At 44.7% G+C, this 19,642-nt stretch overlaps 1 protein-coding gene across 2 annotated transcripts in view; it reads left to right on the top strand.

Annotated features, from left to right (window-relative positions):
* DTNBP1 (dystrobrevin binding protein 1) overlaps positions 1-19,642 on the top strand; it is a 224,233-nt gene that overhangs the window by 38,492 nt on the left and 166,099 nt on the right. Inside the window, exon 5 of one of the 2 annotated variants that reach the window (XM_068236931.1) lies at positions 648-777. In XM_068236931.1, coding sequence (XP_068093032.1) covers positions 648-777 — 130 coding nt within the window. Of the gene's footprint in view, positions 1-644; positions 778-19,642 lie in introns of both variants that reach the window. The other variant, XM_068236930.1, reaches the window with a different exon arrangement.

Here is a 19,642-nt window from a genome sequence, read left to right as displayed (position 1 = left end):
TCGCTAGGTGCTTGAAAAAGCACTTTGAAAAGCGATTTCTAGAGCGCTTCTAATGAATAAATACACCGTGTTAATTTCCGTGGCAAAGCGTTCACTTCCTAACGTCAGGAAGTGTATAAAAAAAAATTATACGAAAGCGCTTAAGGCGATTTTATAAGCAAAAATCGCCCTAAGGGCCCTTTTCCACTAGCGCTAGCTGAATCGCAAAACCGCAAACCGCTAGCGATTTTACAATCGCTACGGTTTGCTTTTTAACATAGGAATCGCGGTAGGTCATTTCCACTACTGCGATTCGTTTTTTACTTGATCGCGATCGCGCCGCGGAGCGACTTTTGCCGCGATTTTGCTATGCAGTGCATAGCATAGCAAAATCGCGGCCGCAAACGTCGGGAAAACGGCGGAATTGCGATTCAGCGAACGCTAGCGACTGCTAGTGGAAAAGGGCCCTGAAAGCATTTAGAAAGGCGCTCAAAAAATTGCTCAGCGCTTGCAATAGCGCTGGCGATTTATAATGTGAACAAGGCCTAAATTTGCGTGGATTATTATCTTTGAAGTGAATAATAGTTTGTTTTTGATTTGCTGCAGGTCTAAGAAGCTTCTCATTGCAGAATTTGTCATGGCGTCTTTGTTCTGATTCTTATCAGCAGGTGGACAGCGAAGTTGTGATGCTGTCTGCTCACTGGGAGAAGAAAAGAGGTGGTCTAATGGAGCTGCAGGAACAGCTACAACATGTACCTGTTATACTGGCAGATCTGCAGTCTGTAACTGCTAAACTTGGTAGGTTGGCACTTTTTTCATATACATTATACATATACCGTAACAATAGTAATTTATGGTATTTAGAATAAAGTTTGATCGCAAATGCTGACCAATGAAAGTGCATCTCTCCTCAACTATTCTCAACCTTGCATTTCATATATGCTTTGTCCTGTACCTGAAACTACATGTAATGTGTGTCTGAATTCAGAGGTATGAATGGACTTTAGTGGTTCACAGAAAATACTAGGGTGCAACCTAATTGTAACTTAATTTAAACGTTTCCAGCGCTGAAATAGTAGGGAAACAAAATCTTCCCTCAAAGTATACCTCCAGTATAAAAAGACAGAGCCTGTCAAGCTAGGCTCTCTCACAATGATGCAGGATTTGGGATGCAGTGGCCCATCCACAAATATGCCGTGGCTCCTGAGCTGGGGGTGTGCCGCAGCAACACAGCTAGCGGTGGCCAGAGCCTCGGCACAACTTTAAAAAAACTGCCGATGTTACATTTCCGAGTAGGGTGGAGTGATCACTTGAATAAATGAATGAATCATTTATTCACCCAGTTATCACACAAACAATTTCTGAGTGTTAACCATATAGTTCCACTCCATGCAACACCATAGTTATTGTTTTACAAAAGCTTCTTAAAGAGGAGCTGTTAGGTATAGGGTCTCAGAGAAAATAAACACATATATCAGTAGCTAAAGATTGGCTGTACTTACATTACATATGCATTTCACTGTCCACGTTTGGATTTCACCGAATTTGTATATAGTATATGCAGAGATAGATGCTCCTGACAGCTCATGGCAGGCTCCATGTTTGTGAAGCCAAATGTGTCGTCATGTCCTGCCTGCTTCTGATCACAGATAAGCTCGTTCTTGAACAACACGGTGTGCAGTGAATATTAATGAGCCATGTGGCTAGGAACAATAGCTGACTCCTGCAGTATACTCTGCCCCGGAGATTTATCAGTGCTCTTCGCGCTGGACTGATTAGAAGCTCCTGTACCGTCTCATTAGCAGCCGAGGGGAGGGCCCCAGAATGCTTTGCAGTTTAGCTGCGGCTTGCGTCTTTATGGGTCTATAACAGACCTTAAGATAAGCACACATCAAAGGTAACTGAAATGTTTATCTTCACTAATGGCTTTTGAGCTTCCTTCTAAACTGTTTAACACAGGAGAATAGAGGTTTAAATTAGCTTCTGCAGCCTGACAGTTACTCTTTAAGCAGGTTATAACCTCCACTACAGGAAACAAGTTCCTGCCAACAGTAAGAAAAGGCATCTTCAGCATCACCTGCTTGCATAAACAGCCCCAGGAGCTGAGACTCCCAGGCCCATATGCAATTCAATTTTTCTCCTGAGTTTTCTCCTAGGTGATTTTAAACTTGTCAATAAAATGCCTTTACAGAAAGCAAGAAAATACTTAAAATAAATTTGATATAACCTTTTCACCTACTTTTCCGTACTTTTTCAGCTGAAAAGTGCTGGAAAGTTATTTTAAAGAGAAGATGAAAATTATCTCCTAGTAGAAATCTTAGGAGAAAAAATGAAATGCATGTGGGCCCCAGAATCCTCCACCATCCCCATGTGTCCAGTTCTTGACAAATGCTGCCGAGGACTGCCAGGCAATTGGTATTATTTAAAAAAAAATCAGCATGGCAGCCTCCAAATCACTCTCACCTCAGGTTCCCTTTAAAAAGCTTTTGTGCTACACTACATATGCCCATGCATTGAACTGAACTATATGGCTAATGTCAGCAGTCTTTATTTCACAATTTCCCAAAAGAAATGTACCACTCGTTGCTTTCATTATTTGAGAAACCGACTTGTGGTGCCCCAGGCCATGGGAAGGCACCATCCAATGGAAAGGCAGCATCCTATCAGGATGGCTGCATTGTCCTCTGACACTGCATCTGAGCCTACCCAGAGATTTGCAGAATTTGACAGGCTCAGCAGGCACACAGTAAGCCTGGCAGGTATTTTGTGAGCTGAGGGTGGGGATTATGGTCTTACTGGCTGTGGTCTCCTCCTTCTGTGTTGCCCCATGCAGAAACTGCCCTTGCTGGTGGTGGTCTTTCCTCTTCACACTGCATGCACAATCATCTTCATCAAGCATGCCATCCTGGTGCTGGGCCGCTCTGATGGTAGAGTTGTTGTAGCAGCTTACACTCGATAGGTGTAGTGACCAAAGGGTGAGCATCACCTTTTCTGACAATAGTCTGTCGTCCCTCTTTAACCCCACTATCTTTCCTTCCCATGTCACCACTTCTGCCCACACACCGCCCTATCTAACCTTCCTGCATTCCATGTCCCCTTTCTTTACCTATGTCACCATCCCTCATGTATCCTTGTATCCCCGTAGCACCAGTCCTACACAACCAATGTGTTAGGGCTTATTCTTAGAGGATCTTTTTTGTTTCCCCATGAAGAATGAACATTTATTTTTTAAACCCAAAAAAACTATTATTTATTCAAATAGTCATGTCGTCATAACTTGAAACCCTGAATTGCATTATGTGTCATAAACTACCATTTCCTTTTTCCAAGTACAACACTCTAACCAAGAATTGAACTTCATCTCAATCAGTATCTGCTACCCCCTTTTTCTTTTCTCAAACGGATCATCCGGGTGTGGGGGGGGGGGGGAGGGGGGAGTCTGTATGGCTAATATTGTGGTGAAAACCCTCCCACAGTGTGATGTCAGGACCATGGTCCGGACAGTTTCCTGCCTGTGAACCTCATTGCATTGTGGGAAATAACTGCTGTTTACAGCGGTTTCCAACTGCCAAAAAAAGCAAACAGCATCTCCTTCCACTGACACCACCTGCCAGCAGTAAAAATGTCACCATGTGATAAATGTCAGAATGTAAATTAGAGAGAGGAAAGATTTTACAATGGGCAAACGCTGACAATCATTTATACACAATTATTGTCAAAATGAAGCACTTTTTTTTGTTTTTATTTTCACTGGAGTTCCTCTTTAAGGCTGGTGCACACCTAGAACGCTTTTTTTTAAGCTGTACACGTCCAGCTCTACAAAAAAATAAACAATTGCTACACTCCAAAAATTTCTTGGCATAACTAGAAAATAGCGAAGCACATGCCTAGAATCGCTTAGGGCCCTTTTCCATTAGCAATCCCTAGCGTTTGCGCTAAAACGCTAGCGATTGCTGAATCGCAAGTGCAGGAAACTTCCCGGCGATTGCGTTCACGATTTTGCCATGCAATGCACTGCATAGCAAAATCGCGGCAAAGATCACTCCGCGGTGCGATCGCGTTTGAGTCAAAAACGAATCGCGGTAGTGGAAATTACCTACAGCGATTCCTATGTTAAAAAGCAAACCGTAGCGATTTCAAAATCACTAGTGATTTGCGATTTTGCGATTCAGCATCGCAAACGCCGCTAGTGGAAAAGGGCCCTTAGAAGAATCACTTCTAAAAATGCTGAACGTTTGCGATTGCACTAGCGCTTTTAGGTGTGCACCAGCCCTCACAGAGAGTCAAACCTTAGGGCCTGTTTCCACTTTACGCGGATTCTGAATGCAGAAAAACTGACTCCAAAGAATGCTTATGGGCCTGTTTCCACTAAACACGATTTTTCTGATGCAGATTTCGCATAGGCATTCATTGGAGTCTGCTTTCTTTGGTATAGGATCTATGTGGCCTTCTATTTCCAATTGATTTTACATTTTTACATGTATACATAGCTGCCTGGACACTATTCCAATCTTCCTTTCTATGAACTGCTGGTAGGACTTATGCTCCCAGCATCCTCAAAATAAAAAATAAAAATTACGCTAGGGTTTATCTTTAGGTTACCGTATATACTAGAGTATAAGCCGATTTTCCCGCCGCCCACTTCAAACTTTTCCCTTAAAAAACTAGATAAAATTTTTGACCAGCGTATAAGCTGGGGGTAGGAAATTCCACTCCACCAGCCTCCAAGAACCATCGTATATGTGTACGCAGCTTCAGTCTTCAGACATACGGTACACTAATATAACCTCAGGAAGACAAGGATTTTACTCTCCAGTTGCCAAAGAGAAGTTGAAATTGGCCCTGGAATATTTTTTTTTGAATAAATCAGAACTGTGTTGCGAAGAACTGCAGTGTCCAGCAAAGTATGCGAGCAGGATCATCCCATTATACTGCCAAACATCTCTCATACTGAAATGTACAGTAAGCATAAAATCTAAAGTGATTTAATCATACAGCCATTCATGTGACCCTTAATGCCAGAAAAATGTCACACTGCACACAAATGTATAGTCGGTATTTTACACTTATCGGTGTTCTCCCCAGAATTTTTTTTTCCAGCTGGGTGGCATGAAAAAGTAGCGGGGGAGAATGCAGGTTCAGCGCTTCTCTGCGCAACTCTGCTTACAGCGTAAGAGGAGGATGAGGATAACCAAAATTAGCCAGGTGGAGCACCCAGCTAAAAAAGCCTGGGGAGAACACTGCTTATTAATTTTATCAGCAGTGCAGGTCACCCTGGAGTACTCCCTCTTCCACACGCAGGTGCATAATGGTGCAGTCACCTTCCTGGGTCTCTTTCTACCTGCCACCTGATCCCTCACCAGAAGGGAGCAAGATGCTGCCTTTGGCTTCCCACGGGCCGCTCTTTGTGCCACCGCTCACCAGAGCGAAAACTAATCTTTGGCTTCCCCCTGCTGCTCTCTGCCTGGCAGGTGGCATATGCAGCGCATAGCGGAGCGTTTATTCACCCATCCACGCCGCCTGTTGATCTTATATCTATGACATCCTGCGGTGATGCACGTCAGATACGAGACTGCGGCGTGGATGGGTGAGTGAACGCTCCGCTATGGGCTTCACTGCATATGCCGCATGCTGCGGAGGGAGTAGGGGGGAAGCCAAAGCATAGATCGCGCTCTCTGTTGAGCAGTGGCACAGAGAACTGCCCATGGCAAGCCGAAGGCAGCATCTTGCTCCCCTCTGGTGAGGGGGCAGGTAGAAAGAGACTCGGGGGTGACCGCAGCATTATGCCTTGCGTTCCGCACTATTATGCACCTGCATGTAGCAGAGGGAGCACTCCGGGGGTGGCGGCGGGGAGGCACTGGGGGTTATTTAAAGTAGTGACTCTAGTATAAACCGAGAACCCCACTCTGGGCCAATTTTTGGGCCCAAAAACTCAGCTTATACTCTAGTATATACAGTAGGTATTATTTTCAGGGAAACTGGGTAGAAGTAAGAAGAGGTGTTGCGCCAGTTAGGGCCCTTTTCCACTAGAGCGATTGTGATTGCTGAATCGCAAAATCGCAAATCGCTAGTGATTTTTAAATCGCTAGGGTTGTTACTTTATCATAGAAATCATGAGAAGTATTTTCCACTACAGTGATTCGATTTAGAAATCGCTAATCGCAAATCGCAATCGCTTGCTGGAGCGATTTTTACAATGATAATGCAATGCAAATGAAAATCGCAAATCGCAATCGCATAACAGAATTAATGAAAAATCGCAATCACTGGCGTTTGAGATTTGTGATTGCGATTGCTAGTGGTAAAGGGCCCTTAGAGAGATGATTTAGGAGGTTGAACTTGATAAGCACTTTTTGTTTTTTCCTGTAAGCTGGATAACTATAACGATACACAGTTAAAGTGAACCTCCAGACTAAAAATCGACTCAGCAGCACTGAAAAGGCTTGGTGTTTCTTTAAAGAGAATCTGTATTGTTAAAATCGCACAAAAGTAAACATACCAGTGCGTTAGGGGACATCTCCTATTACCCTCTGCCACAATTTCGCCGCTCCCCGCCGCATTAAAAGTGGTTAAAAACAGTTTTAAAAAGTTTGTTTATAAACAAACAAAATGGCCACCAAAACAGGAAGTAGGTTGATGTACAGTATGTCCACACATAGAAAATACATCCATACACAAGCAGGCTGTATACACCCTTCCTTTTGAATCTCAAGAGATCATTTGTGTGTTTCTTCCCCCCTGCAGTTCTCATGCACGGAAGTTTCAGGCTGCTCTTTTCTTCCTGCAAACAGCTTTGCCCTTGTCTGTAATTCCTCACTATGTGAAAGCCCAGCCAGCTCAGAGGACGATTTATCCAGCTTGTAAAAGATGAGAGAAGAGAGAAGCTGCTCTAATCTAAATAACACACAGGCAGTGTGCATAGAGGGGCCTGGAAGGGGGAGTTCATAGCAGAACCACAACACTGAAGAACTTGGCAGCCTTCCAGACACAGGCCTGACAAGTCTGACAAGAGAGAGATAAGTTGATTTAGTACAGAGACTGTGATAGTACAAAGTGCTGCAGTAAGCCAGAACACATTAGAATAGCTTTTGGAACTTGTAGGATGATAAAAAACAGGATGCAATTTTTGTTACGGAGTCTCTTTAACAGTTTCACAGCATCAGAACTTTTTCTCTTATCCAAGCCCCACTTTTAGCTGCACAGAAGAAAACAGCCCGGTCAGTTTTCCCCTTATGCTGTGCAAAGCATGATGGGATTTCTGATGATCTCGTTCTGCTGTTTTGGTGCATTTTTTTTTTTTTTTTTTTTACATTTTGAATTTGACATTTGAAGCCTAGCGCATGCAGCTGGAAGGGGTTATCAGGACACAGGACAGTTGGAACTGTCTCATACTCCCTGTCACCTCCTTTCAACCAAAAAGATAGCTGCCCCCATGACAAAGATGGCAGCCCCCATGAATCACAAACATTCGCCTGTTCTTTTAAAACAGGGTAGGTAAAAGATTATATTACCTATCTATTCTAATTAACATAACTAATGTAACTTAATAACAGTATGTTTGTTTAGGCTGAAGTTCCCCTTTAACAACCTCTATAACCTCCTGTGACTACGCTTTTAGACTGGTTTGTATCTTGGTAGCGCTATATGTGATAGCTGTCATCCTTGTGTTTTTATTATTAGATGTTCTATAGAACTGTGTGTTGATCCTCATTGCACTTGTACAGCCCCATGGAAGATGCTGGTGCTATGTAAATAAATCCTAATATCGGAAAACCTGCTGTTTTTTGTCTTTATTAGCTTGTTCATTGTATAGTGACTCCAGCACTGAGTGGTGTCTGCCTGCTGGAAGCATGCCATCTTGTTCATCTGTGAAGCCATTCTCCAGTGTACAGTGTGGTCCAACCCTCCAGCTCAGTGTAATGCATTTCTCTGGAGCTCTCTAGAAAATTTAATGTAATAGTTTTTTTCTTCCTCCTAGCTGTGTCCTGTGTGAATTGGGCACCACAGGTGGCATTTTCTTTTGTAGTATTAGCTTAGTATACAAGGCAATGCATAAAATAAAACACCAGCGGGTCTTCATTTGTGTTTATTCCACTTCAGTTGTCAAATGTAAAACATTAGAAAGCTATTTTGTTGCGCTACATTGCTCGTTTTCGTAATGGCACAGAGCTGTAATCTCTCAGGATATTTTTCCTGAATGTGGAGTTTAAGCTTGTGTGAATTGCTGCTGTTAGCAGAGCTGAAATGACACACTGCATAGCTTTGTGCTCAGCTGTTGAGTCTCCCCATCTCTGTCTGTCCTTGTGCTAAAGGCAACACTGAAAGGTTTGTATTCATCTAGCACACATTAATCTAAGAGCAGCAGGCTTCTTGTGTACCAGTTGTACCAACTCCAGTACTTTAGGCAGTATTCTGTGAATTCCATTCTTTGGCACAAAGTCGAAGGGGGGGCCACTAATGATCCAATCTTTTTCATCCAATCATACCAAATCTATGTAGTAGCAGCGTAAACTGAGTGAATATATTGAATAGATACTATAGGCAGTCACTTATTTTACATAGAAATGGTAAGATTGGATGAGAAAGGCTGGATTGTTAGTGGCCACCCTTATGGTGTCCATACATGTACAATAAAAACGTTCAATATTCCCATTTATTCGACTAAAACGATCCAATCCAATGAAAGTTAAATTTTATTTATTTTATTATTTTTTTTTCCGGTCAAGAAAAAATAATTATCCTGTTTTTTTCAATAAAATCCGATGAGACGTTTTGCAAAAATCTTTATATTCAATCTAACATAATAATCGAACAAAATTATCTAAATGAAAAAAATTGTACCATGTATGGGCACCAATTAAAATGTTTAATGTTGAATCAGTGAATTTATGTTGTAGCAGTTCTTGTTTACCTATGTGTACTGCACACTTTACAATAGTATAAGATGGCTATTAGAATAGCTGATTTGCACTTTGAAGTTTTGCCAGCTTAATTTTGACCCTTGTGAAGATTATACTTGGGAGACTGACAACACTGGTATCAACAATCCATCTTTTAAAGTAAGCTAACTGCACAACACCACAATCAGTTGTGCTAGGGCAATGAGAAAGTACCCAAACACTAACACAAAATCTGCAAAAAAAAAAAAATCTAAATATCCATTCATTCATGGACCATAAGACACTGCTGACCAAAAGCTGCACCTAGGTTTAGAGGACAACCAGGGAAAAAATATGCTAAACATCACGAGTCCATAATGCAGGGGCTTCTTGTGGAGCTTCTCCCATTCCTCCCCCCCCCCCCCTCTCCCAGTTATGTCCCTCTTGTGCCTTATTGTGTCCCTCTTGTGCCTTATTGTGTCCCTCTTGTATCACTTGTGCCCACCTTGTACCTCTTGTACCCTTTGTGCGTTAGAGTGATCCTGGGTGTCTATAGAAGTTTTTGAAAATTGTGGCCTGGCAAGCCTGCTGGACCACATGTGGCACACATGCAGTGTGGTTCTCCCTCACAAAATGCTGAGGAGTTAGTGTAAAGCACTCAGAGGGCTGATGGAGACAGGGGAGGCAGTTAGGGGGACGACAGGAGGCCCAAGCACTGGAGAGAGCATCCATTCATGGCCACAGAGGAGCTTCCAGGGCCTTCTGATGACTAGACGATCAGCCAGAAGTGCCTGCAAGAGGGAGGTGCGGGGAGCCAGAGCCCTAGGAATCGGGTGCAAAAAAAAAAAAAAAAAAGTGTGTATTGACTATTGAACTCAGGTGCATCCTGTTTCCCCTGACCATCCTTGAGATGTTTCTGCAGCTTAATTGGAGTCCATCTGTGGTAAATTCAGTTGGTTGGACATGATTTGGATACACACAACTGTCTATATAAGGTCCCACAGTTGACAGTTCATGTTAGAGCACAAACCAAGCATAAAGTCAATAGACCTCTGAGACAGGATTGTCTTGTGGCACAAATGTGGGAAAGGTTACAGGAAAATGTCTGCGGCTTTTAAAGTCCTAATGAGCACAGTGGCCGCCATCATCCTTAAAGGCCAGAGCCCACTAACGCAGTTGTATCCGCTTTTCAGTTAAACATCAATGTTACAGATGCTGAAAAGCGGACAGAAGCGGACACAACTGCATTAGTGGGCTCAGGCCCTTAGCGGAAGAAGTTCAAAACCACCAGGGCTCTTCCTAGAGCTTGCTGGCCATCTAAACTGAGCGATCATGGTAGAACGGCCTTAGTCAGGGAGGTGACCAAATACCTGATCGTCACTGTGTTAGAGCTCTAGAGGTCTTCTGTGGAGAGAGGAGGACCTTCGAGAAGGGCAACCATCTCTGCAGCAATCCACCAATCAGGCCTGTATAGTAGAGTGGCCAGACAGAAGCCACTCCTTAGTAAAAGGCACATGGCAGCCAACCTGGAGTTTTCCAAAAGGCACCTGGAGGACTCTTGGACCATGAGAAACAAAATTTTTAGGTCTGATGAAGCAAACATTGAACTCATTGGTGTGAATGCCATGCATCACATTTGGAGGAAACCAGGCACCGCTCGTTACCAGGCCTAGAGCTGGATCTTCCACAAGGCAATCCTAGGCAGTTGCTTAGGCCCTGGAAAGAGTCAAGGGCATGGTGGATGCTAGACCCCACAAAATCTTACTAAATAAAAGCCAGGTGACCATCAGCGGTGGGCAAAAACTGCTATCTTGCTTAGGGCCTCATTTCATCTTAATCTATTTGAGCAGGCCAATACCATCCCTACAGTAAAGCTTTTTTTTAGCAGCAGGCAGGGGTGCCTCTAGCCATTTTGTCACTCCAGGCAAGAAAACCTTATTGCTCACCGCTGTCCGAAGTCCATCCACGTGCCGCACTTGAGCTCCAGGGTCTGCACACGGACACTGGAGGATGCAGGACAGGGAGATTATCATACAGGATATATATAATTTTTAGATTATAGAGCTAGCACTGGTGGAGAAAACCTAGCCCAGCAAAGTGATGATAAATGGCAGTGATCATTCCTGGCTGTTTAAGAAATAAAGGTTAGCAGATTGATGGGAGCAAGCATGCTGTTCGTTACCCTAAAAATATCTTCTTCTTAGTCCTCTACAGTATATGGGTGGATGTGGGGGATGTGGTTGTGCACCAGTTCCCTAGCACACAGGCTTTGTGGGTATAAAAAAAAAAAAAAAAAAAAAAGTGTGTGTGTACTTGCAACATAGGGAGAATAGAACGGTTACAGCGGACCCAAACCAAACATTTTTTTAATTCAAAATATTTAGTTGCACCACTCTGACAAATACAAAGCTAAACACTCCTTCAAGCCTATGAGCATTTCAGTGCATGCTTTTCACCCTTCTCTTTTCATACCTAGGGTTATACAGGTGGCAGCCATTAGCAATTCCTCCATTGCCAGACACTACCTACTCCAGCATTTTGCTCGATTCTGTCCCGGCAATTTGAAAGGAAGGGAGGGGTTTCTCCAATAAATGTAAAATATTTTATATTTGTCATCATTCAGCTGAAAAAAGGCTGCTATTTATTATTATAATTTAGAAAATACTTTTTATTTCTGAAATCTTGTATTTTTAATTTGGGTCCACTTTAATCAAACCATGTGATATGAATTAATCAAATCCCACAACACTAAAGTCAATAATTTATTACATTCAATAATTATCCTTATTGCATAGCATATGTACTGCATCCAGTATTGATCCATAAATACCCCGTTTTAGTAATCCCACTGCATACATTGTTTGCAATACTGTTCATCACCCTCTTTGTCCATTAGCTCCATGCATCCAAGCAATCCTATGAGATAAACAAAATCCATGTCCCTCCACTGCTATAGCCACAATTGGGTGCCCAGCATTCATATTCAATCCTTGCGTGTTATCCTTCTATCCTGGAGTGGCTATAGCTGCAATCGAGCACCCATATTATCCTCCTGTACTAGCGCTGCTGTATCTGCAATCGCGCCCCCAGTGCCCATATAACAATTGCCGCGGCTGAGACGCATTTGGGTGTCCCACGCGCTGCAATAGCTGGTAATTATTGTGGGCAATAGTGGCGCCCAAATTAACAGGCGCGCTGTGCCCCCATTTTCACCGACCAAAACCAAGGTGGTGAATAATATCTCAAGGCACTAGAGGGTGTATTAATGTAATTGTAGTAAGTAAAATAGCACACACACTATCGCAGTAAGATAGATATATACAGTGGTGTGAAAAACTATTTGCCCCCTTCCTGATTTCTTATTCTTATGCATGTTTGTCACACTCAAATGTTTCTGCTCATCAAAAACCGTTAACTATTAGTCAAAGATAACATAATTGAACACAAAATGCAGTTTTAAATGTTTTTTATTATTTAGTGAGAAAAAAACCTCAAAACCTACATGGCCCTGTGTGAAAAAGAAATTGCCCCCTGAACCTAATAGCTGGTTGGGCCACCCTTAGCAGCAATAACTGCAATCAAGCGTTTGCGATAACTTGCAATGTGTCTTTTACAGCACTCTGGAGGAATTTTTGCCCACTCATCTTTGCAGAATTGTTGTAATTCAGCTTTTATTTGAGGGTTTTCTAGCATGAACAGCCTTTTTAAGGTCATGCCACAACATCTCAATAGGATTCAGGTCAGGACTTTGACTAGGCCACTCCAAAGTCTTCATTTTGTTTTTCTTCAGCCATTCAGAGGTGAATTTGCTGGTGTGTTTTGGGTCATTGTCCTGCTGCAGCACCCAAGATCGCTTCAGCTTGAGTTGACGAACAGATGGCCGGACATTCTCCTTCAGGATTTTTTGGCAGACAGTACAATTCATTGTTCCATCTATCACAGCATGCCTTCCAGGTCCTGAAGCAGCAAAACAACCCCAAACCATCACACTACCACCACCATATTTTACTGTTGGTATGATGTTCTTTTGCTGAAATGCTGTGTTACTTCTACGCCAGATGTAACGGGACACGCACCTTCCAAAAAGTTCAACTTTTGTCCCGTCGGTCCACAAGGTATTTTCCCACAAGTCTTGGCAATCATTGAGATGTTTTTTAGCAAAATTGAGACGAGCCTTAAAGGGAAGGTTCAGGGAGGGTGGGTAAAAAATAAAAATCAATTTCCACTTACCTGGGGCTTCCTCCAGCCCGTGGCAGGCAGGAGGTGCCCTCGCCGCCGCTCCCGGTGGTCTCCAGTGGCCGACCCGACCTGGCCAGGCCGGCTGCCAGGTCGGGCTCTTCTGCGCTCCAAGGCCCGGAACTTCTGCGTCCCACGCCGGCGCTCTGACGTCATCGGACGTCCTCCGGGCTCTACTGCGCAGGCGCAGGAGCCCGGAGGACGTCCGATGACGTCAGCGCGCCGGTGTGGGACGCAGGAGTTCCGGGCCTTGGAGCGCAGAAGAGCCCGACCTGGCAGCCGGCCTGGCCAGGTCGGGTCGGCCACCGGAGACCACCGGGAGCCTGCGGAGCGGCGGCGAGGGCACCTCCTGCCTGCCACGGGCTGGAGGAAGCCCCAGGTAAGTGGAAATTGATTTTTATTTTTTTACCCACCCTCCCTGAACCTTCCCTTTAACCACTTCACCACTGAGGGGTTTTACCCCCTGACCACCAGAGCAATTTTCACCTTTCAGCGCTCCTTCCATTCATTCGTCTATAACTTTATTATTACTTATCCCAATGAAATGAACTATATCTTGTTTTTTTCGCCACCAATTAGGCTTTCTTTAGGTGGGACATTATGCCAAGAATTATTTTATTCTAAATGTGTTTTAATGGGGAAATAGGAAAAAATGTGGGAAAAAATTATTATTTTTCAGTTTTCGGCCATTATAGTTTTTAAATAAAGCATGCTACTGTAATTAAAACCCATGAAATGTATTAACCCATTTGTCCCGGTTATAAAACCATTTAAATTATGTTCCTATCACAATGTTTGGCGACAATATTTTATTTGGAAATAAAGGTGCATTTTTTTCAGTTTTGCATCCATCCCTAATTACAAGCCCGCAGTTTATAAAGTAACAGTGTTATACCCTCTTGACATAAATATTTAAAAAGTTCAGTCCCTAAGGTAACTATTTATGTTTTTTTTTTTTATTGTATTTTTTTTTTTTTTTTTAATTACAAAAAAAAATTAAAAATTGGGGAGTGTGGGAGGTAATGAGTTAATTTATTGTGTAAATGTAATGTTTGTATATGTAAAATGCTTTTAGGGTGTAGTTTACTATTTGGCCACAAGATGGCCACAGAGTGTTTGTTTACATGCGACCTGTAAGCGTCCGGAAGGACGCTTACAGGAAGCAGTAGGAGGCTGGGAGACTCACAATGATCTTGCTGTTTCTGAAAGAAGCAGCAGATCATTGCGGGGGCTTAGATCAACGAACGGGAATGGATTTTCCCGTTCATTGATCTCCGGGCGAGCGGGCGGCGGCGTGCACGAGCGGCGGGTGTGCGCGCATGAGCGGCGGGAGCGCGGACAGCGGCGGTAGCGCGGAAGGTACGGATTTCTCCGTCCCTGGTTTTTTAGGAGGGGAAAAAGGGGCGGAGAAATCCGTACGCGTGGGGGTAAAGTGGTTAATGTTCTTTTTGCTTAAAAGTGGTTTGCGCCTTGGATATCTTCTATGCAGGCCGTTTTTGCCCAGTCTCTTTCTTATGGTGGAGTCATGAACACTGACCTTAATTGAGGCAAGTGAGGCCTGCAGTTCTTTAGATGTTGTCCTGGGGTCTTTTGTGGCCTCTCGGATGAGTTTTCTCTGCGCTCTTGGAGTAATTTTGGTCGGCTGGCCACTTCTGGGAAGGTTCATCACTGTTCCATGTGTTTGCCATTTGTGGATAATGGCTCTCACTGTGGTTTGCTGGAGTCCCAAAGCTTTAGAAATGGCTTTATAACCTTTACCAGACTGATAGATTTCAATTACAGTACTTTTGTTCTCATTTGTTCCTGAATTTCTTTGGATCTTGGCATGATGTCTAGCTTTTGAGGTGCTTTTGGTCTACTTCTCTGTGTCAGCTCCTATTTAACCACCCTGGCGTTCTGATTAAATCGCCAGGGTGGCTGCGGGAGGGTTTTTTTTAAATTAAAAAAAAAACTATTTCATGCAGCCAACTGAAAGTTGGCTGCATGAAAGCCCACTAGAGGGCGCTCCGGAGGCGTTCTTCCGATCGCCTCCGGCGCCCAGAATAAACAAGGAAGGCCGCAATGAGCGACCTTCCTTGTTTTGCTTACATCGTCGCCATAGCGACGAGCGGAGTGACGTCATCGACGTCAGCCGACGTCCTGACGTCAGCCGCCTCCGATCCAGCCCTTAGCGCTGGCCGGAACTTTTTGTTCCGGCTACGCTGGGCTCAGGCGGCTGGGGGGACCCTCTTTCGCCGCTGCTCGCGGCGGATCGCCGCAGAGCGGCGGCGATCAGGCAGCACACGCGGCTGGCAAAGTGCCGGCTGCGTGTGCTGCTTTTTATTTGACGAAAATCGGCCCAGCAGGGCCTGAGCGGCAGCCTCTGGCGGTGTTGGACGAGCTGAGCTCGTCCAGACCGCTCAGCAGGTTAAGTGATTTCTTGATTGAAACAGGTGTGGCAGTAATCGGGCCTGGGGGTGACTACAGAAATTGAACTCAGGTGTAATAAACCACCTTTAGGTTATTTTTTAACAAGGGGGGGCAATCACTTTTTCACACAGGGCCATGTAGATTTGGAGTTTGTTTTTTTTCTCACTACATAATAAAAACCATCATTTAAAACTGCATTTTGTGTTCAATTAGGTTATCTTTGACTAATAGTTAACGATTTTTGATGAGCAGAAACATTTAAGTGTGACAAACATGCAAAAGAATAAGAAATCAGGAAGGGGGCAAATAGTTTTTCACACCACTGTATATTATCTTACTGCGATAGTGTGTGTGCTATTTTACTAACTACAATTTTTTTTTTCATACAGTAGTGTATGATAAAGGGGATCACCATTTTATTTCTGTAGCTAGGTCCTAAACGTGTGTTGAGGCAGCAGCATATTGGGTTATAAGGACATAAGACTATTTGTATGCCACATGTAGCTTGTATAATAAGGCTTTTGTCACATCAACTGAGCCTTTACATACATTGACCTCAATTCACTAAGCTTATCTCCTGTCTTTAATAACTCTTCTAGAGTTGTTACCATGGTGGTAAGGCATGTAGTATTCAGGAAACATTTTACCTCAGGCAAACCTAAAGTTAACTCTTCTGTCTTTAAGTTAACTCTTCAATCGTTAAAATAACTCCAGAGTTAAAGACAGGCTGTTTATTAACTGCATGTGAAAATAACTACAGAGGAGGTAAATTAACTACAGAGGAGGTAAATTAACTACAGAGGAGGTAACTTAACTACAGAGGAGGTAACTTAACTACAGAGGAGGTAACTTAACTACAGAGGAGGTAACTTAACTACAGAGGAGGTAACTTAAGGAATGAAGAGATAAGATAACTCTCTCTTATGTGGAGGTAAGTTTTTTCTCTTGCCTTATTATCTCCAGCATGATCTTAGTGAATTGAGGCCATAGTCTATTATGAGCATAATTTAGTTTATGGCATTATGCTTCTGGCACCCATGTTTCCTTTCAGTACATTCATTTGTGTTTATTCCTATCTGCTGTTTCTGCGTGGGCAATCTTGCAGATATGTGCTGGAACTGTTCTATATCCAGTGCTATCATTCTTACCTTGAAGTACCATTTACACTTGAAGTATCACATTGGTAATAGCTACAGAAGCCTTATTTGACTCAAGAAAGACATTTGAGTTCTACTAATGGTGGCCACTAATGATCCAATCTTTTTCATCCGATTTTGCCATTTCTATGTAATATAAGGGAACTGCATACTTTATACATTCAGTATATTCACTTAATTACCCTTATACTACATATATTTGGGAAGATTGGATGAAAAAGATTGGATCATTAGCGGCCACCTTAAAGCAGTAGGATCAGCCATACTTTGCCAGGGAAAAAAAACCACATACCGTATTTTTCGGACCATAAGACGCACTTTTTCTCCCCCAAAAGTAGGGGGAAAAACTCAGTGCGTCTTATGGTCCGAATAGTACTTTTAGGCTAGCACCCGGCATTGCCCCCTCCCATTAATAATGTTTGCGGTGTTCTCCTGCACTGGGAAATGTGTGAAAGAGGTGGCGGCAGAGAGATCCCATACTGCAGGGTGGGCGGGTAGCCTCCCATACTTTCATCTACCTCTAACATTTGTTCCGCCCTCCTGGCAGCTAAGTGGCTCCCCCGCAAAGCCTCCTATGTCATCCGGTACCAAAGCGGCTCACCACCAAGTCCCCCGGCACCTCCAACACATGGGCGCCCACCCCGCTAAGTTTGCCGTCACCCCCAACACATGAGCGGCCCCTCGCTAAGTCCCCCGGCACCTCCAACACATGGGCGCCCACCCCGCTATGGTTACCGTCACCCCCAACACATGAGCGGCCCCTCGCTAAGTTTACCGTCACCCCCGGCAGCTCTCGGAGTAAACTCTTATCGGATCTGGCTGTTCTTTGGTCCTCAGTCCGCTCTTGCTTGCATTCTTTCTGGCGCTTCCAATCCCGGCTGCTCGCATCCCCGCTGGCATCCTCTCTCTGCGTGACCCATCATGTGATCATCATGTGACCTATCATGTGGTCTCGCTGAGAGAGGACGCCACCCGGGATGCGAGCAGCCGGGATTGGAAGCGCCAGACAGAATACAAGCAAGAGCGGACTAACACAGAAACGGCCGGATCAGATGAGAGTTTCCTCCGAGAGCTGACAGAGGTGACGGTAAACTTAGCGGGGGAGCTGCTTAGGTGCCGGGAGACTTAGCTGGGGGCTGGGCTGCTCAGGTGTTGGGGGTGCCGGGAGACTTAGCTGGGGGCCAGGCTGCTCAGGTGTTGAGGGGCGGGAGACTTAGCTGGGGGCCGGGCTGCTCAGGTGTTGGGGGTCCGGGAGACTTAGCTGGGGGCTGGGCTGCTGAGGTGTTGGGGGACCAGGAGACTTAGCTGGGGGCCGGGCTGCTCAGGTGTTGGGGTTGGGAGACTTAGCTGGGGGCTGGGCTGCTCAGGTGTTGGGGGGGGCCAGGAGACTTAGCTGGGGGCTGGGCTGCTCAGGTGTTGGAGGTGCCGGGAGACTTAGGTGGGGGCTGGGCTGCTCAGGTGTTGGGGGGCCGTGAGACTTAGCTGGGGGCTGGGCTGCACAGGTGTTGGGGGTGCCGGGAGACTTAGCTGGGGGCCAGGCTGCTCAGGTGTTGTGGGTGTCGGGAGAGTTAGCTGGGGGCCGGGCTGCTCAGGTGTTGTGGGTGTCGGGAGAGTTAGCGGGGTGCATCACAGGTGTCTGATTCACAAGAGACTTAGGTTGGAGCCGCTTAGCTGTCGGGGGTCACTTAGCTGGGGAGCTGCTTAGCTGCCAGGGTCATGGATGCTTAGCAGGAGAGGGGACAAGTGTCAAAGGTAGATCAAAGTATGGGAGGCCACCCACCCTGCAGTTCATGATCTTCCTGCCTCCCTCAGGTACCCCCTTTTTCACACAGATCACACTGCCAGGGCTGCAGGAGGCTTAGTGGGCCTGGGGGTAAGTTGGGGCTTCTTAAGCTGGGCAGTGCAGCTTAGACACAGCTAAGGGGAAGCTCCACAAGATGCCCCTGCAACATAGACGCACCAGGTTTAATTTATATTTTTTCCCCTGGTTTTTGTCCCCCAAACCTAGGTGCGTCTTATGGTCAGGAGCGTCTTATGGTGCGAAAAATACGGTATATAAGTAGATAAATACTTGATCTATTTACATAACACATGTATTATACTGTTAGGCCCCTCCCATGGAGGATTGACTTCTTCGCAGTGGGAGGGAGGAATACTTAATAGGTTGCATGCAAGCTGTTACAGGAAACCAACATCCTCCAGTGGTAGACAGGTCATGTGTATGCTCTGTGTGTATTCGACCCCACAAGTGGGGCTTGCACTCTTTTGCAGGTAGGCACTAGTCTGTTTTTAAGTAGCGCTGCTCATTTCCTTGCTATGTACTAATTTAATTCGTTTTTGGTCAGCTGCTCCCACTTAACAGCCATGCTTTTGGTGTATATGCAGAGCTTCTGTTTGGGTTCAAGGTGCGTTTGTAGTTCCTGGGGGGGCTCAGCGCATCTCTGATTGGAGGCCATTCGGAGGCGGCCTGGTGTTGCGCTGATCCACCTTTTGCACATGTATTATACTGTCCACGGTTTGATTTCAGTGAATATTATATAGTAAATGACGAGAATTCTGTTCCTGGTGGGGGCCATGTCTTTTGCCCACAGTTAAGGCTAACGCGTGATGTCATTTCTGCCCTTTACTTTTTTTCTTGTCTCCTCCAATCGCTGAGTCGCCTCAGCCTTGCTTGGAAACACAAGTGAGTAGGGGATTAGGTTTCAGATAAGCAGCTGGCAGGGAAATAAAGGGAAGAGGAGGAATAGATTATAGATAAAAAGAACCCCCAGCATGCAATTCTTTGGCCCGACTACTAAAGGGCCAGTGCTCCTCAAGTATGTGATAACTCTAAATCATAACAGCAGAAAAAGTTTTGAAAGTTTTGGATGCAGGATTAGCATCTTTATCACTTAATACACTCAAACCAGTTGCTGTTGAAATTTGATTTTTATGGTGACGATACCGCTTTAAGGCTTATTTCCCACTGGGGCATTGGGTACC

Source organism: Hyperolius riggenbachi, chromosome 5, assembly GCF_040937935.1.
Source record: "Hyperolius riggenbachi isolate aHypRig1 chromosome 5, aHypRig1.pri, whole genome shotgun sequence".
Taxonomy (NCBI): Eukaryota; Metazoa; Chordata; class Amphibia; order Anura; family Hyperoliidae; genus Hyperolius; species Hyperolius riggenbachi.
The sequence above is the reverse complement of the archived record's forward strand: the minus strand, read 5'-3'. Positions and strand labels throughout refer to the sequence as shown.